This window comes from Rhinolophus sinicus, chromosome 5 (genome assembly GCF_057876585.1).
Source record: "Rhinolophus sinicus isolate RSI-liver-muscle chromosome 5, RSI-T2T, whole genome shotgun sequence".
Taxonomy (NCBI): Eukaryota; Metazoa; Chordata; class Mammalia; order Chiroptera; family Rhinolophidae; genus Rhinolophus; species Rhinolophus sinicus.
This window is the reverse complement of record NC_142505.1, coordinates 51,838,414-51,865,683: the sequence shown is the minus strand read 5'-3', so window position 1 is coordinate 51,865,683 and position 27,270 is coordinate 51,838,414. Positions and strand designations below refer to the sequence as shown.

Here is a 27,270-nt window from a genome sequence, read left to right as displayed (position 1 = left end):
GGATATTATTTTTATTTAAAGTGTTTATTTTGAGCCTATAACCTAGTCAAAATATTTGTAATTCAAGGCATTTTTTTGTAATTTTTTATATGCCTGTTAGCTAAATAGCTTTTTGATTTTTCCCTTTTTGCTATACTGTTTTTGCTATACTGTTTACTGGATTGTAAGCTAAATTAATGGATTTGGGAGATTTATTAGGGATTTAATCTTTGCAGTTTTTATTGGAATAAATTTTCTTAAGTGGCTATGCCAGTGACCTTTGAGTAGACAGAAAGTGAAAAACTGAGAACTTACTGAAGCTTTATTATGTCTGAATTCACCTCCAAAGTAAAGTCAAAATAGTACAAAGAGCTTGATTTTGTTTTACACTAATTTTAATGCTTAGTAAACTATATCATCCAATATCAAAAGTTAGAAACTTGGACTTGAGTAGGTCTTGCAAGGATTTTCAAGTATTAATACATTAATGTATTTTAGTGAAGAGTGTTCTCATGAAACCTCCGGTTAAATGGCTTGAAGATGAAGGAGGCCCTTTGCCTGAATCTCCTGTGTGAGTAAATTATTTTAAAAATTGTACTGCACCGAGGTTTTGATAACAGATTGACAATCAACTGATCTTACATTTAAGTTTTCTAAAACTGTGAAACTCAAAGATATTTTGAATACCTAAAAAAAAGTTACATCCCCCCCCCCCCCCCCCGAGGTATCCTCTACACTGTACTCGTCCGGTTGTCGCTTACACAATTAGAGGAACCTATACGGATGTATAGCTCAACGTGGCCTTAAGTAAGCTTTGGTGTATGCCAGATAGATTTCTCCATCCTTCCTCCTGTATCCTAAGAACTGTGTTCGTTTATCTCTACCCAAGGTACCTCAGCTGGAGCACAGTGGACATTAGCAGAGCCCTTCCTATGCTTACCAGAGGGGAAGGGTGTGAAGGGAGGATGAAGAGGGTAAAAGGGGTCAAATACGTATATGTGACAGAAGGAGATTAGATTTAGGGTGGTGAGCCCATAATGGAATATGCAGATGTTGTGTTATAAAGTTGTACATCTGAAACTTCATATGTTATTAACCAATGTTACTCCAATAAATTTAATTTAAAAAGATTTTCTTAAATGATCCCTGTTTTCTCTGAAGATAATGAATGCACTTTCAAGATCTTGATGTATTTTTATTACCTACATATCTCATAAGGCTCTCATTGTTGATCATATTTCCCTTTTCTCAATCTCCAGTCTTCTCACTGTAATACTAATTTTATGTCATAAATATTATTTCCTAAAATTTAGAGTATATTGTTTGAATCCTGTTTGATATGGTGTATTGCTTTTCCAGAGGCCTGGATTATTCTAACCCTTGGCATTCTAGCTATCTGCAGACAAGAAGTAAAATATTAGCTAATTTGCACATTGTTCATCCAATTATGAACATGTTACTGAACATTGGTTATACGACATTTTCTAATACAGTTTTGCTGGACCTAACAGGAATTAGGTAAAATCCATGTTTATTAATTAACATTTAAAATTTGAATGTCTCCTGTTTGAGTCTTTATATTTTGACTATATAATTTTTAAAACTGATTGATAAATCTTCAGAACTTTTCTTTAGATTAAAAACATTTTTAAATTTCTCTTATTTGTTTCAACAATTGTGTACCAAGACCAATATTTACTTTAAAGTCATTTTCATTTTTCTCATAAATAGAGCTAAAGGCCCAATGGATTGTGAATCACTGAAAAATGATCTATCAATACAAATTAGAAAGGCAGAAGAGAAAATAATGAACACATGGTATCCAAAGGTTATAAATCTTTTTATCAAGAAAGAAGCACTAGAAGGTATTAAACATGAAAAACTGGATGCATTTTATAACTGTGTTTCCACACTTATGTCAAATCAGGTAAATATGTTTTACATATTTTAAATGATAATTTATTAAAATTAGTTTAGTGTTTTAAATAAAATTCTATTTAGACATAGTGCTAAGTAATTATTTTGAAATAAATTATGAAAAACATTTTTACTGTAATTTTATTTAAATAAATTTAGCAGGAAAATGCTTCATTTCTGAAGCAATCTAAAATGAGAGTAAAAAGTCTAGAAGTATGTGTTAATATTATGAGTGATTACTGGGCTCATGCTTAAAGGGTATAAGCTAATTATATAGCTTTATTGGAGTATATTAACAAGAGGACTACCCTAGCAAACATATTTTTGAACTTATGAAATTCCAAGTTGATTCTCATTTTGTTCTCAGTAAAATCTTGGTTCCAAATGATATAGATCATTTTTAAATTTCAAACAAAATATTAATTTTATGAAAATGATGCAAATTTTCATTATTATAGAAATATAATTCTATAAAAATAGTTTTTAATAAAAACTTTCCGTTGTGGTAAAGATCTCCAAAGCTTCCATGAATTTTGCAATGTTAACAATTTAACAAAAATTTGTTAAATTGTTAACAAAAAATTAACAATTTTGCAATTGCTGAAAGGATAATATATAGATTATATATATATAGATTATATATATTTAATGTCTAGTATGTAACACTGTGACTAATATACATGATGTTCTTTCTGGCTTTATCTCCTTAAGAGAACTATGATTACTTGATAAGAAATAAAGAGATGAGGAATATTTTGAAGAGCATTTAGAACTATGTTTGTCTACTTGGTTAAATTTCCAATAGTTGGTTCATTATAAGAATGCCTTATTCATACATTGGTAACTTATTATGCATATTTGTAAGTGCTGGTGGCTTCACTCTCAACTAATGGTGTGCTGGAAATCTGGTGCTCCAGAAAGAAAAAAAAAGACAACAAATAATAACAACCCTGATTTGTAGTGTTTACCAGTTTCCATGGTGTAAATATTCCCACTATGGTGATTTTCAAGCATCCAAGGGTTTAGTAACTGGCTCACAAAATTTTTGAGTATTCAACAATTGGCTCTTGTGACACAAGAAAAGCTAGCTCTAACATACCATTGTCCCTCACCCCATGTGCATGTCACCCCGCGACACACTCACCCTCAGGTGTCAGGCCTCCCCTCCCCTCAGTCTTTTACCATGTTATTTTTTCTTCTGGAATGTTTGTGTACCAGGGACAAAATTACTGAAGAATGTGGAAGATTCTGAATTGCTATTTTAAGATTGTTGATATTCTATAAAACAATTAAAGTTTGCAATATTGTTCTATTTATCGTTTTAGACTACATTTATTAAGAACATTGTGCTGAAGATAATTTTCAAGACTAAATGGATTGATAGAATTACTTAATTACAGGCAATAAGTTCACTGATTTTAGTTAAAGGTTGAATTTGTACTTGCTAAAGTTATAATGTAATTTATAATATCATGCAGCTAAAGGATCTCTTAAAGAGAACTGTAGAAGGATTTGTTAAACTCTTTGACCAAGAAGATCAACAAGGGCTGCCAATATTTAAGATGGAATTGACATTAGATGAAGAGAAAATGGAATTTTATCCTACCTTTCAAGATTTGGAAGATGTTGTTTTAGGTTTGGTAGAGCGAATAGCTGAAGCGCTACAGGTATTATTTCATCCTTATCCATTGGATTTCTTTATATGGCTCTTTTTCAGAATTTTAAATTGAATTGAAGATCTATAAAGTATTTATGTACATAAAATGTTAAAAATATTTGTTTCATTTCCATCCTCCAAGTTATTTTATGTTAAAAAGTGCTTTCTTTTTGAGAAAGTCTCCTGGCTGAAGATGACGTCTTCCTTTTAGAAGTTTTATTGTAGTTATGATATTTTTGTACATGTCTCATCTTCCCTACTGAGTTGTGAGCTTCTTAAATACGAGATCCAAGTTGTGTATATTCTTTCTAGAACTTTCTAGTATAATCATTTCGACATTATAGTTACTCAATAAATGTTTGTTGAATGATAGAAAACTAATCCAATTTAAGTTTTATATTAGATTACAAAGTATACAACTTTAAATCATTATTTTGCATTGTTATCTTTTCTTGGCCCACTGAAATCTGAAAAGAATGTTCAAGAATATAGTGTAAGATATACATATAGACCAATTGCAGATATTTATTTTATAAATTGTAATTTTTATTTCTGTTAAGACTGTCCAAACAGTATCCTCTTGGCTATCAGGAACTTCAACACCTGTAAATCTTGACACAGAACTTCCTGAACACGTGTTACAGTGGGCTCTTAATACGCTGAAAGTGGCAATACATTGTAACTTAGAAGGTGCAAGAAAACATTATGAGGCTTATGGTAAATATGACATATAATATTATACTTTTATCATAAAAGAATGAGATCTTATTTTTACTACAATTTGGTGAAATATTTCATTATCTGGGTTGTCATAAAAGAGCAGGGAGAGCCAAAAGTGACCATAGACATGGCTTTTGGCAGAGTCAAGGATCAAACCAAAGACACTTGAATTTTGCTGTCCAGTCCAAAGGGTGAATATTAACTGGAACAGGGTGATAAAGTCAAAAGGCAGAAAGAAGAGATGTTGGAATAAGGAGAATGCTAAATTGAGGGTGAAAGTAATGTAATTTCTAAGAATAGTTTTGAAGAGCCTGCACCTCAATTTTATAGTCTTCTCAAGTGTGTATGGGGTCAGAATAGATAGATGTTATTTGACATTCTCTTAACCAAAACCTCTAATTAACTGGCTTATTTGTACCTCTAAGTTATTTAAAGATCATTCCATATCCTATTATCTTTATTTTAAAACATCTGTGTTTAACCTAGTTTGCTTGTTAAGTCTATTTTACTTTATTCTATCTATTCCTATAATATATATTAATACTCTATTAATAATGATATTTATTGAATAAGCTACTCCATTCCATGACCATATTAAAAAAGCACTTGATTTTTTAGAAGGGTATTTTTGAGATTTAAATCAGATTATTAATTTTCAGTTGAAAAATATAATTGGCTCTTTGATGGGACTGCAGATGAGTTCATAGAGACTTTTCAGGCAGAAGATCATACTTTTGATGAATACACAGAGGTAAGTGGTAATTGTGTTTTTCATTAATGCCTTTTGAATTTCTTTTTAAAATTATGATGCTTTTATTCAGGAAAATAAGTGCTTCAATTAAAGTTAATAAGATTTCTTATTCAAAATATTTTAGTAAACTTACAGGTTCCCATCATAATTTCTTTAGTCATTCATTTACTCATTTATTGATTCAACAAAAATTTCTTGATCACATTCAGACACCTAGCAAGATTTTTGTCATACAAAAATCAGTAATATATTAATATTGCTCTCAGGAGCTTATATTTGGCCTGGAAGCCAGACATAGACATAACTATAATATATTGAGATAAGTACTAGAATAGAGAGATGGGCAAAGTGTTGTGGAAGCATAGAAGAGGGAATGTTTTTGGTTTGGGAAATTGGTGAAGGTTTCTTGAAGAAGTGAAAAGTGAGCTAGGCTTTGAAGTAGATGTTTATAAGTGGATTTAGAATATAAAATTGGTAAAGTAAGTTAAAGCTACGTGGGAAAAGTTTTTACTCAAGTTTGTCCTTTGTTTTAAATTTGCATTTTCCTAATGACTGATGATGTTGATCATATTTTGTTATTTTCCATCTGTTATCTTTTTAAAACTAAGGTGTCTGTCCTAATAATTTGCACATTTTAAATTGGGGTTTTCAATTCATATCATTAAATAATAGATTTATTTTATTGTGCTATATAATTATAAAAATTCTTATTATTGAGTTTTAAGAGGTCTTTATATATTTTGGATAAAAGTCTTTTATCTGAAATATATTTTGCAAATATTTTCTCGCAGTATGTGCCTTGAGATTTTATTTTTGTAACCATGTCTTTCAAGCTGGGTGGGGCAGGGTCTCAATTCACCCGGGGGTGGCAAATGAATGGCATTAGCCAGCTTGATGGAGACCCAGATATGGCGGCCATCTACATCTGCCGGCTGGGAAGGGGGAAGGCTCAACGAGAACACAATGGCCTCCACCAGCTTTTCCCTCTGGGAGAAAGCTGCCCCTCCAGCCCTGTCCTGAAGCCAGACAACTCAGTTCCCCACCATATGTCCCTGCCACCTCTCCAGCTGCTGCCCCAGCACTGGAGCTCAGAGCCAGTGATTCTGTTGGTAAGTCCATATGTGGTCCCTTTAAGAGGAGTGCCTGGGAATGTAGCCGCCCTCCAGCTCACTCACTCACAATCTCCGCTGGTTTTCATGACCAGAAATTATGGGGACTTCTCTCCCCAACACTGGAAACCTGGATTGGGTGGGGGCTGGGACCCTTTGCTCCTGTGCGAGAGACCGACACAGCTGAGGTATCCCTCCTGAATTTTAATGGTCACACGCTGGTGTGGGACACAGCAGTTTTGTCTCTGCCCCTCCTACCAGTCTCAAGGAGGCTTCCTCTGCATGTCCTTAGTTGTAGGGCTTCAGTTCAGCAAGATTTCAGGTGATTCTCAGTGATGGTTGTTTTGTAGTTTAGTTGTAATTTTGATGTGGTCACAAGAGAAGGTAAGCACAGAATTTACTGTGCCATCTTGAATGGAACCCTACTTTCTAAATATTTTAAAATGTGGAGGTATTATAAGTGGAATGGCTTTCTTAACTTCATTTTTGGATTGTTCATTGTTAATATCTAGAAATACAACTTATTTCTGTATATTGATCTTCTCTCTTGCAATCTTGCTGAACTTGTATAATTCTCAGTTTTATGTGTATATGTGTACAAATTGCTTAGTATTTTCTATACACAATATATTATTTGTAAATAGAGATTCTCTTCCTCCTTTTCAATATGGATGTCTTTTATATATTTATCTTGCCTAATATCCCTGGCTAGTACAATGTTGAGTACAAGTGGTGAGAGTGGATATCTTTATCTTGCTCTAGATCTTAGAGGGAAAGCATTAGTTTTGTAAATCACTAAGTATAATGTTAGTTGCAGATTTTTTTCATAGGTATTCCTTATCAAGTTGAAGACAGTATCTTCTCTTCCTAGTTTGTTGTATTACCATGAAAGAATGTTGAATTTTACTAAATGCTTCATCTGCATCTATTGAGATGATTATATACTTTACTAATATGCATACTTTTACCTTATTTCATTTTTATGTGTTTATAAAACTATATTATGAATTCATAAATGCATTATTGCTGTCACAAAACCAGATATGGTATAGTTTCTTTAATTTATATTTTACCATACATTTCAATATAATGCTATGCAGAAAATAGCCACAGTAAATGTGTGAGCTAACAGCTAAATTTTTTGTGGTCTTGGCTATAACTTGTACTATCTATAACCTCTAAATCTCTAGGCCAAGCATATGTTTCATTGGGTTTTACTGTGATTCTTCCCTTAGGTCTAGTATTTTCTGTGAAATTTTCTAGACTATTATAATTTCTGGACGGTTTATGTAACTGTTTAAAAATTTACTTTTAGGCACAGTTAATCCAGTCCTGGAGTTTTTTGTCAGTTGTTTATATACTGTAATTTTGGTCAATATACCTATTCGGGGGAAATAAAAAAATTAGGAACGATTACATGTATGTAGATGAAATGATATCATTCTTGGGATTTGTGTAAAAATAAAATAGGACAGGAGAGAGGCTAGGGGTATAGAGAAAAAAATATTGGCCATGATTTTGTAAGTGTTGAAGCTGGATGGATGATGGGTACATTTTGCCAATTTTTATATGTTTAAAATATTCAATTAAAAAGTGTAATATATTGTGAAATATAACACAATACAGAAAAGCATGTAAAGCATATAGGTGCAGACTTATAGGTAATTATAACCTAATAGCTACCTAGATTAATAATTGGAACTTTGCAGCACTCCAGAAACCACCCACCTGCCTTTCCCCAATGATAACCTTCTCCCTTATTTATTGTTAATTATTATCCTGATATTTCTTGCTATTCTTTATAGTTTTACCACCTATATATGCATCCTTAGATAATATAGTTTAGTTTTATCCATGGTAAGTTTATATGAAAGATATCATATGTATTCTTTTTTTTCTCATCATTGTAAAATTCCTCCATATTTTGCATATAATCAGTTTATCACAGCATAACATTCCCTTGTATTAATATGCCATCCTGTGTACTGTAGTGGACATTTGTATTGTTTCCAGTGTGCCATATTTTTTTTGATCCAGCCCATTTTCTTTTCTATATCTGTTAGTTACATTGCAGAAAAACTGGATGATGGTACTTGAGAGTAAGAAAACATCTATCCTCCCTTTTCTAGTGCCATAAGTTCTATCTACTCTCTATTTGGTATATTTCCTACCAAGAACCAAGCAGACTCTTAGTGTAGTCTTTGAATTAATTAATATCCTTGGCTCCCTTAAACATTGAAAACTGGAGACTATGGAAAAATATAGTCTTGAGAGAGAAGGAAATAAAGGGAAAGTCTCCTTAAGGAAAAATAAAAGAAATAGGCCTTTTGATGGAGGGTGGAGATGGGGTAAGAAGGTAGAGAGGCAACCCTAAAGATGTATTGTGAAATTAAGTCAAAGTTGCCCAAAGTTGGTAGGTATATTTTACTTCCACAAAATGAAGTGTAACTTGTGAGGTTTACTACTTTAATTTTAATAAATTATCCCAGTGTCTGGGTATTAAGAAGTTGTATACATTTCAATATCTTAGATCTTTGGTAGTGGCAGAACACAACATTTCTTTCCTGGATTATTGTGACCAAAACCAAAAAGCTCCTTATATTTCTTTTTCTGAAGATTCAATTAGAACCTTCAGTGAGGCATTACTAATGACACAAGCAAGTATTTGTCAGCTACGCAAATTGCCACATGATACAAATTTGTTTCTAAACAGAGATGAGTTCACTTTGGGGATAGGTTTTTTTTTTTATAGTTACTGAGGGAAATTTCACCTTCTGGAATGTACAGATATTGATGCTGTAATGGCACTGTATTAGATACTTACTGGTAGATTGAAAAATTCCTTAGTGAAAGGAGAGATGAAACAAAGATTTATGCAAAAAAGGGAAAAATTTTAGTCATTTAGCAAAAGAAATGAGTTTGCATTCATATTATATAATTAAGAATTTCACCATAATACAGTACTATAAAATCAGTGATGAATTTAAAAATTCTAAACTTTTTTTTTTTTAGGTTATAGGAAAATTTTTAAATCTTGCTTCAGAAATAATGCTTTTGCCTCAGTGGGTTCATTACCCTATGGTGCATTTGGACTGTGAAGATTTGAAGACAGGCCTAACAAACAAAGCAAGAGCCTTTGCAAACATATTATTAAATGATATAGCTTCAAAACATAGAAAAGAAAATGAATGGTAAGTACAATTAGTTGCTAAACTTAGAATTATAGAGCTAAAGAAATATTTTGCTAATAATTATTGTTTAAAAACAAAAGATTAAAGTATAAATACTTACAACTTTTTCTCCATAGCTGCCTTCTGAGGTTCCTTTGTAATCCTGTTGGTGTGGTTTCTATTTTGTTTAATATTGTTTGAAACTAGTTTTGAGGCAACCCAGGATTTTTAAAAAAAGAAATTGAAATAAACTAGTGTTTGGATACAGGTTGCATGAAAATGGAAAGACTAAAGAATTTCATTAATATTGGGAATATCTGCAATCATTTCTGACCCCAATACTTATGTGTTGTGTCACCTGGCTTATTTTTCTCATCTGTAAAATGGAGACAGTAATGCTTTGCAGGGTGGCTATAAAATTGAATACACTTGTGGTCTGCTATGCTAGCTGAATGTGTTTTGCCAATGTATTTTACTTGTGTCACACTGCATTTTATTTTGTTAAACAAATTTTCAATATGCTATCCAAATTTTAACATTAGATTACACACACACACACACACACACACACACACACACACACACACACACCCCTCCCGCCCCAACTGATCTCTTACTTTTCTTGAAATACTGGGAAAACCCTGCCTTGCTGGGCTGGGCCTGCCACGGTAACCGGTAACCAGAGTTGAAAAGCAGTTTCCCTTTTTGACAAGGAGTGTGCCCTCTGGTATGTTTACCCAGTGCTTAAGCAACTCATCATTCAACTCATCTGACTCTTTTGTTACCTGTCTGGCCAAAGGAATCTTAATTTGTAACTTTTGTAAAGATTAAAACTAATATATATATATAGATATATATATATAGATATAATGTATACATATCTATCTATATATATATACTCGTATAAAACACCCTAACAGTGCCTGAACATGGTGCTCAATAAATGTTAGCTATAAAATAATAAATAAATAAATATTAGTTATTGTGTTTATTTTCCCAGAAGCAATGTAAGAAAATTACGTGCTTTGGAATCAGAAAAACCTGCATTTGAATCCTGGCTCTTCCACAAACTAGTTTCGTAATTCTAGGCAAATTACTGTCACAGAGCCTCAGTTTAGTACTGTGTCAGCTATGAAAAAAATACCCTCCTTGAAGAACTAATGTTAGGATCACAGATAACATTTGCAATGCATCTAGCACCATGCTTTGCATAGAATAGGCACCCAATAAAGGGACCTATCACAGCAATATTTTTAAATGAATAAAAAAATATGACTGTCAGAAGTCAAGTATTTATCAGACATACTTTGTACAAAATTATACTGCACAAAAGATATCAAAGATGGTAAAGTATTAGATTATCCATTTCTAACAATCCTGTTGAGTAATGACAATGCCATAGTTATTCTAAAGTGATTTATGTTTAATATTACTTTTTTTGGTATTTATTTTTTTATATCTGTGACTTTTCTGAAAAGTTCTATTCCAACAAAATAATTGTATCTTGTTATAAACCCATGACATAAGAGCAGCTGAAAAGTTTACCTAGTGCATTCTTTAATTCCTTCCTATTTAAATTCCATATTTGAGATAAGTGACATGAAAAGGAGGAAATGTGTGCTACTAAGTACAATTTATTAAATAAATTAATAATCTTTAAAGAGCAATTTGCTTACTTCGCAGTTCAGTTTAATCTGCTTGAGCTGCCATGTTCTCATTTTGTTTGCCTCCTTTTCTTCTGCTGCAGTCTTTCCCCAAGACACTCGGATTCTTCTCTAGCAGAAGAAAGCACCCTCAGTAGGATCATTCATCTTTTTTGCATTATCCATGTTAATACATACTCCTAAATTTTTGATAATCAAGAATTAGCTATCAAACCCTACGTGATCTGAATCCTGCTTGCCTCTCCAGCTTCATTTTATGTCCTCTACTTGACATTCATGCTAGCCTGCTTGCCGTTCCTAAAATATGCCAAGCTTGTTGCTACCTCAGGCTTTTGTCCTTGCTATTTTTTTGTTCTTGGAAGTTTTTTCCTGATATTTGTATGACTTACTGTTTTCTTTTCTTACCTTGAATATCACCTCCCTGAAGAGGCCTTCCTTGGCCATTCTGTATAAAATGACCCTTTCTCTACACTCCATCATCCTTTATCACTTTACCTTGCTTTATTTTTCTTCATAGCATTTTTACTACCTCACGTTGTGTGATGTATTTATGTGCTTTTGTTTCTCAGCTTGAATGTAAGCTTTATAAGGGAAGGCACTTGATCTGTTTGCTGCCATATCTCCATTGCTTAGAACTTTGCTTAGCGTATTGTAGATACTCAATTATTTATTAAATGAATGAATGACAAGGTATAATTACCACACAATAGAAATAAAATACCTACATGAACTAAATTTATTTTTAAAACCACTTACCTCATTTATACTTTGTTTTTGCACGAGGTTTTTCTGATATCGGCATGACAATACAGATATTGCAAAGCACAGGGAATAAGTTCTATAGAGTGTATATTTAGTTGAAGGATGGCTATAGGATGTTTATACTTATATATATAAGATACTCTAAGAGAATTGTAGACTTTAAAAAATGTGTACAGAGGTTTGATCTTTTTACCGGCTATACTGCCATTATTCACAAGAGGCACTAATAATAACTAATGATTATACTAACAATTATAGTTACCAGTAAATGATAGTGTGCTGTGCTATGTATTTGCCTCTTTTACATTCATTATTGTATTACAACAATCTGCCAAGATGAATGTTAATAATTTTACTTTACAGGTATGGAAACTAAACTCAAAGATTTGCTTAAGTTCACAAAGCTAGTAACAGCTGAGGCAGGACTTGGATTTAGGGCTACCTGATCCAGCGTATATTCTATGTTACACTGCTTATTTGGATATTCAAGAGAGTTGAAGAGATCAGGAAAAAAAATAAATGTACCATAATTTTTACATGAAAATATTACCTTAATTTTATAGATGTATGATGTATGCTGAGTTATATCAGATGTTATGCTTAAATATTTTAACATATCTTAGTGAATTAACCAATTATTTTAAGGATATCACAGTTCCTATTTTATAGTAATCATAATAACACACTTATTGAGTATGGTACAGCATTAATTACCATAACTATAGTAAAGCAAAGTATTATGTCAGTATTTGCAGTGAATTTGAAGCAATTAAAGAGCATGCATTAAAAGTCCCTCAGACAACAGAAGAGATGATGGATCTGATATCTTATGTGGAAAAAGCCCGGACAATAGGAATTCAAGACTTGGTTTTAAGGATCAAGGTATCTTTTAGTTTATGTATTTTAAGTTTTTTAATTGTGAAATATGAGAAACATATGAATGTATAAAACATGTAGTTAAACAAATAGTTAATAATGTAAGCACCTATATTGCCACCACCCAGGTAAAGAAATATGATATTGCCAGCATCCAGAAGTACTCTGCATGTGACATTCTGGTAATAAATTTCTTTAGCTTCTTTTCTGGGAAGCTTTTTATCTCTCTTTCAATTTTAAGTGATAGCCTGGCTGGATAAAGCAATCTAGGTAGTAGGCCTTTGTTTTCCATCACTTTGAGTACCTCCTTCCACTCCCTCCTGGCCTGCAATGTTTCTCTAGAAAAGTCATTTGATAGTCTTATGGGAGTTCCCTTATATGTAACCCGCTGTCTTTTTCTTGCTGCTTTTAGGATTCTTTCTTTGTCTTTAACCTTTGCCATTTTAACTATAATGTGTCTTGGTGTGGACCTGATTGGGTTTATCCTGGTTGGAACTCTCTGCACTTTCTGGGCTTGTATGTTGGTTTTCTTCACCAGGTTAGGGAAGTTTTCAGACATTATTACTTCAAATATGTTCTCGATCCCTTGCTCCCTCTCTTCACCTTCTGGTATTCCTATGATGCGCATGTTGTTGCGTCTGGTGTTATCCCAGAGGTCTCTTAAACCACCTTCATTGTTTTTAATTCTTTTTTCTTTTTGTTCCGTTTGGGTGACCTCTGCTAACTTGTCTTCTAAGTCGCTGACTCGATGATCCTCTGCCTCATTTTTCTTGCTGGTAATTCCTTCAAGTGTGTTCTTTATTTCAGTAACTGTATTTTTTAGTTCTAACTGGCTGTTCATTATGATTTCTGTATCCTTCTTTATGTCGTCTCTAAGCTCCTTAAACATTCTTACCATCAGTATTCTGAACTCTGTCTCTGATAGGTTGGTTACCTCTATTTCATTTGGTTCCAATTTTGGAGGTTTCTTCTGTTCTTTTATTTGGGACATGTTTCTTTGTTTCCCCATTCTGGCTGCCTCTCTGTGTTTGCTTCGATGTATTAGGTAGATCCCCTAGGGTTCTTGGTTTTTGCTGGGTTATCTTATGTAGTATGTGTCCTTTATATTTGACTTGCACCACTTCCCTATTCTCCTGTGCGTGTGCTCCAAAGGTGACTTTTGTGTTGTGTGTATTGTCCTGTTAAAGCTGAGCTTTAATTGCTTTTGGCTTGTCAGTAGGTGGGATTGACTCCTAGGCTGACTAGTTGTGAGACTTGGCTCTGCCCACAATGGATGATCTGCTGTGTGAGGGTTGATCGCTCAAATGAGGCTTGGCCCCTATGGGCTCCGGTGCCTGTAGAGAATTCCCTCTGGGTGTGTCACTTGTAGGTCAAACCCGGTAGTACTCTGGTTTGGTCTGGAGTTGGCCTCTGGGTGTGTTGAATCTCTTGAGTTGGGCCCTGGTGTAAGGCAATTTCAGAACAGAGCAAATCACCAAGCTCAACAACAACAAACAAAGAAAAAACCAAATACGTTCACATGTAAAAACAACCGATAACCCACACTCAACACAGGCAAAAATATCAAAAATACAAAAACAAAACAAAACAAAAAAAGCAGCTCCAGTCTTGGCTTAAGCCCACCAAGTAATCACCAGGTTGTCCTCTGCTGTACAGAGTCCTCTGCATTTTGTGTAGGCAGAGCCGGTCACCTGGTGCCCAGTGACCCTGGGACTGCAGTTCTAGATGAGTCTGGATGGTAGTTTTTACAAACTCAGTGCAGTTTCTGCTCTTGCCTGCACATATGCGCAACTGAGAGTAGCACCACCAGCCCTGTGCCCAGGTCTCCTGAGTCTTAGGGCACTTCTTCCGTGTGTGTGTGTGTGTGTGTGTGTGTGTGTGTCGGGAGATTTCTGAGCTGCTGATAGCCCAGAGCTGCATTTGCTGCCTACTGCTGATCCCTGGGAGTGTCTCCCCAGTTGTACTTGCCCTGCCCTAGGCAGGCCAGAAAGGGTGGGGGCGGGGGATGGAGGAGTCCTCTCTCTCCCAGCCCAGTAGTGCCACACTCTTCCCGCAGGCCAGAAAGGGTGGGGGCTGGGGCTGGAGGGGTCCTCTCTCTCCCAGCCTAGCAGTGCCACACTCTTCCCAGCCTCTTCCCTGGGTCAGAGCTGCAAGTCAGGTCTTCCCAGATCCTGAGCGCTGCAGCTCCTCTGTAATCTGACACTTACTCAGTTCAGGGCCAGCTTGAGTCTCTGGAAGGGTGGGGATAGGATTGGGAGAGTGGGGGGAGGGGCCCAGGTATGGAGTTTATGTCCTTTGTCCGACCTAGGGCCCAACTGGAGGTCTCAGCTGAGGTTACTGCCTCAAACGCTGCTCTCTTGGCAGGTGAGATCAGCTGTGGGACGCAGGGAAAGAGCCCACCTCCTGGCTCTTGTGGTCTGTTCTGTCCTGGGACTCCCTGCGTCTCCGTGGCTGCAGATGTAGGCCGAAGCTCCACTCCGCTTTCTTCCCTCTTCCCCTGGCTCCCTTCTCTCTTCCCCTGCTCGCCCCAATTTGCCTACCTTCAAGTAATCCTTGTAGGAGTCTCTTAGCTGTTCTGTGTGATGAGCAGAGTCCTTTGCTGGGTGGTAGACGTTCAGTTTGTGGTAAGCTCCGGAGGAGAACTCAAGAAGCCCACCTCGCTGCCGCCATTCCTATGACGTCATTTGCATGTGACTTTCTGATCGGAACTACTATCTCCTTCTCTCCCCTAGAGGTTTCCCCTTGGTTTCTACAGTGATCATATATATTTTTTCCTTAAGTTCCACAAACTACATGTGCATCCTTAAACAACATAGATTAAAATTTTTTTTTCTTTTATTGTTTCTCCATTTAGTATTATACATATGCCTTCTCCAGCACGACTATATACCTATTCACTATATTGTACTCTAATTTTTTGTTTAAAAATGTGAAAGATAACATATACAAACATTGCATAAAAATAAATTGTACAATTTAAAATGTTATAAACACCCATTAATTATCACCCAGGGAAAGAAATAGAACCTAACCAATGCCCCAGAAGCCCATCACAATCTGTCTTTTTCTGGATGTGAACACTGTCCTGACTTTTAATCACTTCCTTGCTCTTCTTTATAGTTTTGTTATCTAAATATGCATTCCTAATCAGTATAGCTAACTTTTTGTCTCATTTTGATTATTATATAAATAGAATCATACTGTTTCTTTTCTTTTGTATCTTGTCAACATTATGTTAGTAATGTTGTTCCTTAACTTTATTTTCATTGCTGTCTAGTAATCCATATTCTGTAACTATACAATATTTATTATTTTAATTTTTTGTTCTGAAATTTGGGTTGTTTCTATTTTGCTATTAATAGCAATGCTGCTGGGAACATTTCTGTACATGTATCCTGGTGCGTATGTTCATGTGTGTCTTCAGGTGTTATAAGATACATTTATTTTCAACCTTACTAGCTAAGGCAAAACTCTTTCCAATTTTATACTCCTATCAGCAGTGTATAACAGTCCTATTATTTTACATCTTTACTCATATTTCCTATTGTGAGATATTGAACATTTTGCCACTTTGTTGGATGGTGGTCACTGTATTTTTAATTTACATTTTCCTGTAAACAGGTGAATTTGAACACTTTTCATATGCTTATTGATCATTTAATGTTCTTCTGTGAACTGCCAGTACATGTCTTTTGCCCACTTTTCTTTTCAATCATTATGTCTTTTTCCTGTTTATTTGTAATAGATTAAAAAAAAAAAATCCATAGCAGGTAAAATATAACAAAAGTTAACATCTTAACCATTTTAAGTATATAATTTAGCGTAATAGTTTTGAATATGTTATTGATAAGTATCCCTTCTTAACCCTGTAATTTAACTTTTTACTGGTGTTTTTGATGAATAGAAGTTACTAATTTTATTTATTTTTAAATAATTTTTTATTTTTCAATTACATTTGACATACAATATTATGTTAGTTTCAGGTGTACAGCATGATTAAACATTTATATAATTTATGAAGTGATCACCTTGATAAATCTAGTGCCCATCTGACACCATACATAGTTATTACAATATTATTAACGATATTCCCTATTCTGTACTTTACATCTCCATGACTTTCATAACTACCAATTTGTACTTCTTAATCCCTTCCCCTTTTTCACCCATGTCCCCAACATCCCTCCCATCTGGCAACTGTCAAAATGTTCTCTCTGTTTCAATGAATTTGTTGCTGTTTTGTTTGTCCATTTATTTTATTTTTCAGATTCCACATATAAGTGAAATCATGTAGTATTTGTCTTTCTGTGTCTAACTTATTTCACTTAGCATAATACCCTCTAAGTTCATCCATGTTGTTGCAGATGGCAAGATTTCATTCTTTTTTATGACTGATTAATATTCCATTATATATATATATATATATATATATATATATATATATATATATGTAATAATTTCTTTATCCGTTCATCTGTTGATGGATACTTGGTTGACTCCATATCTTGGCTATTGTAAGTTCTTAATTTAAATGCAGTCAAGTAGAGCAATCTTTTATTTTATAGCTAGTATCTTGTTTAAGAAAATTGTTCCTACACAGGGTCATCAAGCTTTTTTTTTTGTATCCTTTCCTAGAAAGCTGTTTAGTTTTGCCTTTCAGGCTTAGGTTTTCAGTTCTTCTGGAATTTTGTTTTTGTGAATGGTGTGAGGTCCAATTTAATTATTTTTCCATATATATAAGCACTTATGTATTTATTGAAGAGACTACCCTTTTCCCCACTGCTCTGCAATGCCACCTTTATCAAATATCAAGTGTCCATATATGTGCGGATCTGTTTTAAAGCATTCTATTCTGTTCCATTGGCCTTTTTATCTATCCTTGTATCAATAACACACTGACTTAATTAGAACAGGTTAAATATAATAACAATAATAAATTGATATCTGGTAGAGCATGTCCTCTGACTCTATCAAGTTTCTTTCTTGTTCTTGGCCCTTTAGCATTTTCATACAAATTTTAGGCTTAGTTTATCATATTCCATAAAATAACTTTTTGGGATTTTGATTGGGATTGCATCAAATTGATAATAAGCTTAGAGAATTTGCCTCTTTCTTACATAAATTTTAGAATCAGTTTTTCACATCCCACAAAAATCTGTTGGGATTTTGATTAGAAGTGCATTAAAAAATGGAGAGAATGAGCACATGTACAATATAGAGTTTTCCAATTCATGATAAACACTTATTCACCTCTTCTTTAATATCTGTTAATATTTTATAATTTTCTCTGTAGAGGTTTTGCACATCTTTTGTTAGATATATTTTCAGGTACTTAATATCTTTTAATGTTATATTAAATTATAGTTTAAACTTTTTCATCTTTTTGTTACTTGAATACAGAAATACAATTAATTTATATAATTAATAGACTTTATTTTTTTGAACAGTTTTAGATTTACAGAAAAATTGAGCAGATAGTACAGAGAGTTCCCATATTATGTGCACATCCATACACACACTCCTTTCTCATTAACATCTTACATTAGTATGGAACATTTGTTACAATTAAGTAACCAATATTGATACATTATTAACTAAATTCCACAGCTTATTCAGATTTCCTTAGTTTTTACTTAATGTCCTTTTTCTATTCTAGGAACTTATCTAAGATATCACATTATATCTAGTTATCTTGTCTCCTTAGGCTCCTCTTGTCTCTGACAGTTTCTCAGACTTTCCTTGTTTTTGATGACCTTGTAAGTTTTGAGAAGTTGGAATTTATCTGATGTTATTCTCATGATTAGACTGGGGTAGAGTTTTGGGAGAAGGATCACAAAAGTAAAGTGCATTTTCCATCACATGATATTAAGGGTGCGTATTATCAACATGACTTACCATAATTGATGTTGACCTTGATCACCAGGCTGAAGTAGTGTTTATCGATCTCTCCACTCTTTTTCTCCCCCTTTCTATACTGTCCTCTTTGGAAAGAAGTCACTACATGCTTCCCACACTTAAGAATTGGGGAGTTATGTTCTCCTCCCTTAGAATGGAGTACCTACGTCACTTATTTGGAATTCTTCTGCATGGGAGATTTGTCTCTTCTCCCCCACACTTACTAATTTATTCAGTCATTTATTTATGCCAGTATGGACTCATGGATATTTATTTTATAGTTTGGGCTATAATATAATATAAAACTTGTTTTATATAAAATTTATATCAATCTCTAAATTTTTTCTTAATTAAAATTTTTATTTTTTATTTTTTTATTAGTTTCAGGTGTACAAAGCAATGTAATAGTTAGACATTTACACCCCTTACAAAATGGTAACACCCCCCAATCTACTACCTCTCTAACATTGTATATAGCTGTTACAATACCAATAACTATCTTCCCTATGCTGTACCCCACATCCTGTGGGGGGGGAATTTATATATATATATATATATATATATATATATATATATATATATATATATATATATATACATACACACACACACATATACATATATATGTATATATATAAAATTATAGTTGACATTCAATATTATTCTACTTCAGCTTCAGATGTATAGCACATTGGTCAGACATCTACACAGTCTATAAAGTGATCCCACTGGTAACTCCAGTACCCATCTGGCACCCTACATAATCTTTACAACATTATTGATTATATTCTCCATACTGTATTTCATATCCCTGTGACTATATTGTGACTACTAATTTGCACTTTCTAATCCCTTCACCTTCTCCCCCATGCCCCCCATCTAGCAACCATCAGTTTTCTCTCTGTATCTCTGAGTCTATTTCTGTTTTGTTTGCTCATTTATTCTGTTCTTTAGATTCCACATATAAGTGAGATCATATGGTATTTGTCTTTCTCAGTCTGATTTATTTCACTTAGCATAATATTCTCTAGGTCCATCATGTTGTTGCAAATGGTAAGATTTCATTCTTTTTTATGGTCAAGTAATTCTCCATTGTATAAATGTACCACAGTTTCTTTATCCAATCGTCGATTGATGGGCATTTTGGTTGTTTCCATCTCGTGGCTATTGTGAATAGAGCTGCAATAAACATAGGGGTGTATATATTTTTTTGAATTACTGTTTTGGATTCCTTTAGATAGATACCCAGGAGTGGAATTGCTGGTAGTTCCACAAGGTAGTTCCATTTTTACTTTTTTGAGGTACCTCCATACTTTTTCCATATTGGCTGCACCAACCTGCATTTCTACCAACAGTACATGAGGGTTCCCTTTCTCCACATCCTGCCAGCACCTGTTGTTTGTTGATTTATTGGTGATAGCCATTCTGACCAGAGTGAGGTGGTATCTCATTGTGGTTTTAATTTGCATTTCTCTAATGATTAGTGACATTGAGCATTTTTTCATATGTCTGTCGGCCATCTGTATGTCCTCTTTAGAGAAATGTCTCTTCATGTCTTCTGCCCATTTTTTTGTTTGTTTTTTGGTGTTGAGTTATATAAGTTTTTTTTTAATTAAATTTTGGATATTAACTCTTTATCAGATGTATCATTGGCAAATATCTTCTCCCATTTAATAGGATGCCTTTTTGTTTTATTGATGGTTTCCTTTGCTATGAAAAAACTTTTTAGTTTGATGCAGTTTCACATATTTATTTTTTCTTTTGCTTCCCTTGCCCGAATGGATATATCAGTAAAAATGTTACTAAGGGTAGTGTCTGTGAATTTACACTCTATGTTTTCTTCTAGGAGTTTTATGATTTCGGGTAACACATTTAAGTCTTTAATCAACTTTGAATTTATTCTTGTATATGGCGTAAGTAGGTGGTCCAGTATAATTTTTTTGCATGTATCTGTCCAGTTTCCCCAGCACCATTATTAAATAGACTGTCTTTACCCCAATGTAAATTCTTGCTTCCATTGTCATAGATTAAATGACCATATAGGCCTGGATTTATTTCTGGGCTCTCTCTTCTGTTCCATTGATCTATGCATCTGTTTTTATGTCAATACCATGCTGTTTTTATTGCTATAGACTTGTATGATTTGATGTCAGGTAGTGTGATACATCCCACTTTGTTCTTATTTCTCAAGATTGTCGTGGGTACTCGGGGTCTTTTATGGTTCCATGTAAATTTTAGGACTATTTGTTTCAGTTCTGTGAAAAATGTCATTGATAGTTTGATAGGGATTGCATTGAATCTATATATTGCCTTAGGTAGTGTGGACATTTTAACTAAAAATTTTTCCTTTAAAATTTTTATATATTATTTATTTATCTTTTATGTTTTAAAAGTTTATCTGAAGATTCTTTTGGAATGTCTACATATACAATTATATAACTTGCAAATAATAAGAGTTTGGTTTTGTCCTCATCAGACATACATTTCCAAAACTTTTATTTTCTTTGCTGATGGACTGGTTAGGACTTCTAGTACAATGTTGAATAGCAGTCATCTTGATCCCAACTTCAAAGGGAGAGCTTTTAAGATTTCACGATTACGTATGACATTTCCTGTAGGTTTTTTAAATAGATACCTTTATTAGATTACTAAGTTCTCTTCTATTAAGTATTTTTTTTTAAATATTATGAATGGATGTTGAATTTTGTCAAATACTTTTCTTCATTTATTGAGATGATCAAACACTTTTTTTCCTTTTTCCTTTATTAATACAATTAATTACATGAGTGACTTTTTATTAAGGTTATATCTCTACATGCAATATAATACATATATATTTTGCACATATATATATATATATAATATATATATATTATATACCTATACATCATTATATCTCAAACCAAAAACCTTAAATTAGCCTTTGAGTCTCTATTTCAGTTCTTAAAAATTACAGCACTGCATATGGATCAATGAATACTATAGAAGGTAAAGATATTCAACTTCTCTACTCAGGTAAAACTAATGGACTTCCAAGTTTTTTTTCCTTTGCCATTCACCCCTACAGTCTTTCTGGACAATTGCTGTATATTAATGGTAGGTAAAAAGGTGGTAACGTCATTTAAGATGCAAAACAAAATTAAAGATGCTAAAATCTTTGTCATCAAAGATTCAAAATAAGAATAAAAAATATAAAATCCTTTAAAATCGAAAGTAAAATCTTCTTGAACAAAAGCTGCATATTTGATTACCTTTTTCAGTCATATATACAAGGACGACCAAGAGTGCCTTTATGTTAAATCAGTTGCAAGTAAAAACTTTTTAAAAGCTTTATTTTCAGTATAGAAATTTACAGTTGTGTGGTATGAAGGCAAATAAAAAATCCTAGAGTTACTGAAATACCCATGTGATTAGGGTGATATGAATTATCAGTTAATAATCTGAGTCAAATTGAAATTTGAAAGAGTATTAGAAATTGTTATTGGCTCTCTGTTTCATATTGCCTTAGACTTCGTATATGGTGTATTATATATAGAGTTTCTTTTGTAGGAATCCAAACGCCGAATGAGTTACTTTTTAGATGTATTTCTATTTCCTCAAGAAGATTTAATTTTAAATTCAACTGTCCTTATGTGGCCTTGGAAAATTAATCCCATCTTTGATGAAAATGATGAGGTAAATGTATTTTTAAGCATGAATTTTATATTCTGACATTGACATTTTAAGCACACTGTTTATTTAATTTTCATGCATACTTGCCATCTATCTTTAAAAAGTAACTGTGTCAATATGAGTTTGGGGCTAGCAACATTTATGGTCCTGCAGGTTTAAGACAGGGTGTTAGGCTTAACGCACAGGATCCAGTAAGAAGTGGGACTAAAGTTAAAGAAGTTAGAACTATTATATAAGTTGATGATAATAATAATAATAGTAAGCACTGCACTAACTGTTTTCCATTTATTAAATCATTTAATACAAAAATCCCAGGTAGTCTTATTTTTCCCATTTTATAGATGAGAAAAATGTCTCAGAGAAATGAAATAACTTGCCCAATATCACAGAGATAAGAAGTAGCAGAATCAGGATTTTGTATCAGACTTAGTTTAGGTTTTGAAAAAGTCGTAATGTAAACCAGTTTCTCCTAAATTTGGAACTAAAATGGTATAGTAGTTTAAAGCATGGACTTAAGTCAGATAAACCAAAGTTGTAATCCAAATTTTGACTTTTATGATTTTATGACATTGGACATGCCTCTTGACCTATATAAGCCTAAATTTCTTCATCTCTGAAATGTAGGTAAGGTGTTTAATAGTTCTTGATACATAGCACTTGCTCAATAAATGGTAGCTTTTGTTATTATCTCAGAATCTGTTAAAGTATCTGATTAATAAATAAAAGTTGTTACAGTCACTTTGGAGATCTAGGAAAAATTGTTTGTGTAGTTTACTAGTTTTTGCATTTTAGTGTCAGTCAATGTTCTTTTTTTGCACTCATTTTTACTTCTGTAATGGTTTTCATTACTATACAAAGCATTCAGATTTCTGATTTGATAACTCCTTTGTTACAAAATAATTAACATGATTATATTGTCTTTTTAAAAGCTCATTGAAAATGCTAAACATAAAAAAGAAAATGAGCTCATAGTCAAGAGAGAGAAACTAATCTTGGAAATAGAAAAGGAATCACGCCGCATGGAAGAATTTACAGAATTTGCAGAACTGGACCACATGCATCAGGTCTGATAAATATGTAAGACAGTAGTTATGGCTGGCTCACAGATTAACATAGGGCATGTTTACATACATTTAAAAATATAGAAAAACATGTGCTTACTATGGCAAACAGGGGCCTGACTCTTAGGCCTGGAACTGGTACTATTTATGTGATTTTTTGTGTGACTTAATTTTCTAAGATATAGTCATACTGTTTTGCTCTCTATCATAGTAATGTTGTGAAGCTGATATTTAAAGTTGTTATATAAATGCAAGGACATAGCCAATGCAGTATCATGTAATCTTATTTTTATGACATTACTTGGATATTTTTTGAGATAAGAAATTACTTGCTTTCAGTATGTCACCGATGTAAGACAACTACAGAAACGTATTCAAGAATCTGAAGAAGCAGTTCAATTTATTAATAAAGAAGAGGAACTTTTCAAATGGGAATTGACAAAATATCCTGAACTGGATAAATTAAAAGTTACCATTGAGCCCTATCAAAAGTTTTTTAATTTAGTTTTGAAGTGGCAACGAACAGAAAAACGGTAATTTTTGGTAATGTAATAAAAATTAAGCAGATGATGTGAAAAGATTCTAAAATGAATGTATATTGGTTTTTTTGGTGTTGTTGGCTAAGTGTTTAAAGTAGGACTTATCTGCTCATTTGAAAGAGAACCCAGTAGCATATAAGGAGAAGCATCAAGTATTTCTAAGGTATCACCTCAGCTTAGTAATATAGTACCTAAAAGTATCACTTGGGTTTTTCAGAGTTGATTCATTTTTTATGTAATTAATTAATCTGACTAATGTTCACATAAAAAATATGGAGTCAAATCTGCATTTTGTTTGGGTACTGTTAGTCATCCATTTACAGTCTGATGCATATTTTTAGCCATGCAACATAGTTGAAATGATTGTTTTAATCTTGTCTCTCTACTATCTGCTCTATCAATGTGATTTTAACTACTCTTGCTCTCAATTGTTTCTCTTGTAAAATGAGAGACCTAGCCTAAAGAATCTCTAAAGCCCCTTTAAATTCCAGAGTCTCTGAGTTTAATTATTTTTTTTCACAATTTAGGTGGATGGATGGAGGGTTTTTGGACCTTAATGGAGAAAGCATGGAAGCTGATGTAGATGAATTTTCCCGAGAGATTTTTAAGACACTGAAATTTTTCCAAATGAAGCAAAAGAAGGAAATGCAAGAACAAAGAAAGGCAGCAAAAAGACGATCTCTGGGAGAAGAGAAAATTGAAGAACAACCGAAAGATAATCCTACTATTACTATGTGCTCTACAGTAATGGAGCAGATAAAAATTTTTAAGGTATAAACACAGTTAATGATATTTTAGAAAACCCTGATAGAACTATTCACATCATCAAGTGCCAATGAAGAGAAACAGAGAGATTTGGAAGCAAGATCATCGTTGAATCCAGAACACTTGGTCTGTTACTCAATTTGTGCTTCATTCTTTCCTGATGATGTGATCGAAATCAATTTCTTCATAGAACATCTCTTGACAAAATAATAGACTATACTGACTAGCTACAATGCTATAAAGAGGGTGAAAAAATAACGAAGACAGACCAATTAGCTTGTACTAAGAGCAGCAGCACAGGGTAACAGTTGAGAAACTTTTGGAGTCACACTACCTAGGTTTATATCACAGTTCTGTGCTTGGTAGTGGCATATCTTGGGCAAGATATATAGCCTCTTGTGCCTCAGTCACCTCGTTTATAAAGAGAGGATAACAACAGTTTTTGTGACAGTTAGTATTGCATCCAACTTCCCAAGGCAGTAGGGACACTGGTTCTAATGGTAGTGCCAAGTTTCCACCACTGTCAACATGCTCGAAGTACAAACTCTGTGATGGAATTTTGAGCATTGTTCTGTCTGTGTCAAGCAGTCTGAAATTCCATGAGCAGTCTGATTTTTCTTTTCATTTAATAATTTTTTATTTTTCAATTATAATTGACATACAATATTATATTAATTTCAGGTATACAACATAATGATTAGACATTTATATAACTCACGAAGTGATCACCCTGATAAATCTAGTACCCATCTGACACCATAGTTATTACAGTATTTTTAACTATATTCCTTATGCGATACTTTACATCCCCATGACTATTTTATAAGTACCAATTTGTAGTTCTGAATCCCTCCCACTTTTTCACGCATCCCTCAAACTCCCCTTCCATCTGGCAACCATGAAAATGTTTTCTGAATCTGAGTTTCTGTTTTGTTTGCTTGTTTATTTTGCTTCTTAGATTCCACATGTAAGTGAAATCATATGGTATTTGTCTTTCTCTGAGTTATTTCACTTAGACTAATCTCTCATGGTCTGTCCCCATTGTTACAGATGGCAGAATTTAATTTTTTTAAATGGCTGAGTAGTATTCTATTGTATACATGTACCACCTCTTCTTTATCCGTTCATCCATTGATGCACACCCAGGTTGCCTCCATATCTTGACCATTGTAAATAATGCTGTAATGAACATACGGCTATACCTGTCCCCTCATGTATTATTTTGAATTTCTTTGGATAAATACCCAGAAGTGGAATTGTTGGGTTCTTCTGTCTCTTGTTATAGCCTTTGTTTTAAAGTCTATTATGTCTGGTATAAGTTGCTACCCCAGCTTTTTTTTTTTTTTATTCCCATTTTCACAAAATACCTTTTTGTATCCCTTTATTTTCAGTCTGTGTGTGTCTTTCAATCTAACATGAGTGTCTTGTAGGCAGCTTATGCAAGGGTATTGCATTATTCATATTTTTTATCTTTTTTTCCTACTACTTAAAGGAGTCCCCTTAACATTTTTTAAATTATTTATTTTAAATGCTTGGACTTTGGACTTGATTCTTGTTTTTTCTTTAATAAATTTTATTGGGGGAATATTGGGGAACAGTGTGTTTCTCCAGGGCCCATCAGCTCCAAGTCGTTGTCCTTCAATCTAGTTGTGGAGGGCGCAGCTCAGCTCCAAGTCCAGTCACCATTTTCAATCTTTAGTTGCAGGGGGCGCAGCCCACCATCCCATGTGGGAATTGAACCGCAACCTTGTTGTTGAGAGCTCGCATTCTAACCAACTGAGCCATCCGTCCGCCCCTCTGGAAGCTCTGCAGCAGCTCATTGTCTTCAATCTAGTTGTGCAGGGCACAGCTCACTGGTCCATGTGGGAATCGAACAGGCAACCCGGTTGTTGAGAGCTCGCATTCTAACCAACTGAGCCATCCGGCCACTCCCCCCCACCCCATAACATTTCTTGTAATGCTGGTTCGGTTGTGATGAACTCTTTTAGCTTTTTCTTGTCTGGGAAGCTTTTTATCTGTCCTTCGATTCTAAGTGATAGCTTTGCTGAGTAGAGTAATTTGGGCTATAGGTCTTTGCTTTTCATCACGTTGAATATTTCCTGTCAATCCTTTCTGGCCTGCAAAGTTTCTGTTGAGAAATCAGCTGACAGTCTAATGGCAGCTCCCTTGTAGGTAACTGGCTGTTTTTCTTTTGCTTCTTTTAAGATTTTTCTCTTTGTCTTTAACCTTTGGCATTTTAATTAACAGTGTATCTTCGTGTGGGCCTCTTTGGGTTCATCTTGTTTGGGACTCTCTGTGCTTCTGGGCTTCTACACCTTTTTTTTTCTGCCAGATTTTCTATCATTATTTCTTCAAGCAGTTTTCAATTTCTTGCTCTCTCTCTTCTCCTTCTGGTATCTCTATGATGTGAATGTTATTATGCCTGATGGTTTCACAGAAGCCCCGTAAACTCTCCTCATTTTTTGGATTCTTTTTTCTGATTGGGTATTGTCTACTACCTTATCTTCTAAATCACTAATTTGATTGTCTGCTTCATCTAATATACTGTTGATTCCCTGTAATGTATTCTTCATTTCTGTTATTGTATTTTTTATTTCTGACTGGTTCTTTTTTACCAGGTTGTTTTTTACCTGTCTCCATTTTTAGTTTCCTATCTCTTTGTTGCAGTTCTCCCTGAGATCATTGAGCATCCTAATAACTAGCATTTGGAACTCTGCGTCTGGTAGATTGCTT

At 33.8% G+C, this 27,270-nt stretch overlaps 1 protein-coding gene and 1 long non-coding RNA gene across 2 annotated transcripts in view; one reads left to right on the top strand and one right to left on the bottom strand.

The window, feature by feature from the left end:
* The window catches only part of DNAH12 (dynein axonemal heavy chain 12), a 192,536-nt gene that overhangs the window by 17,337 nt on the left and 147,929 nt on the right, over positions 1-27,270 (top strand). The window contains exons 6-17 of the mRNA XM_074313144.2: positions 478-550; positions 1,339-1,497; positions 1,711-1,906; positions 3,375-3,563; positions 4,114-4,270; positions 4,933-5,024; positions 9,146-9,324; positions 12,476-12,611; positions 22,050-22,175; positions 23,102-23,236; positions 23,573-23,766; positions 24,300-24,543. Of these exons, the coding sequence (XP_074169245.2) occupies positions 478-550; positions 1,339-1,497; positions 1,711-1,906; positions 3,375-3,563; positions 4,114-4,270; positions 4,933-5,024; positions 9,146-9,324; positions 12,476-12,611; positions 22,050-22,175; positions 23,102-23,236; positions 23,573-23,766; positions 24,300-24,543 (1,880 nt within the window). The remainder of the gene's footprint in view (positions 1-477; positions 551-1,338; positions 1,498-1,710; positions 1,907-3,374; positions 3,564-4,113; positions 4,271-4,932; positions 5,025-9,145; positions 9,325-12,475; positions 12,612-22,049; positions 22,176-23,101; positions 23,237-23,572; positions 23,767-24,299; positions 24,544-27,270) is intronic.
* LOC141567235 (uncharacterized) lies at positions 11,686-15,422 on the bottom strand. Its single transcript, XR_012489716.2, has 2 exons — positions 15,146-15,422; positions 11,686-14,045 (listed from the first exon to the last, which is right to left on the bottom strand). It is a non-coding gene; the product is annotated as an uncharacterized LOC141567235 (long non-coding RNA).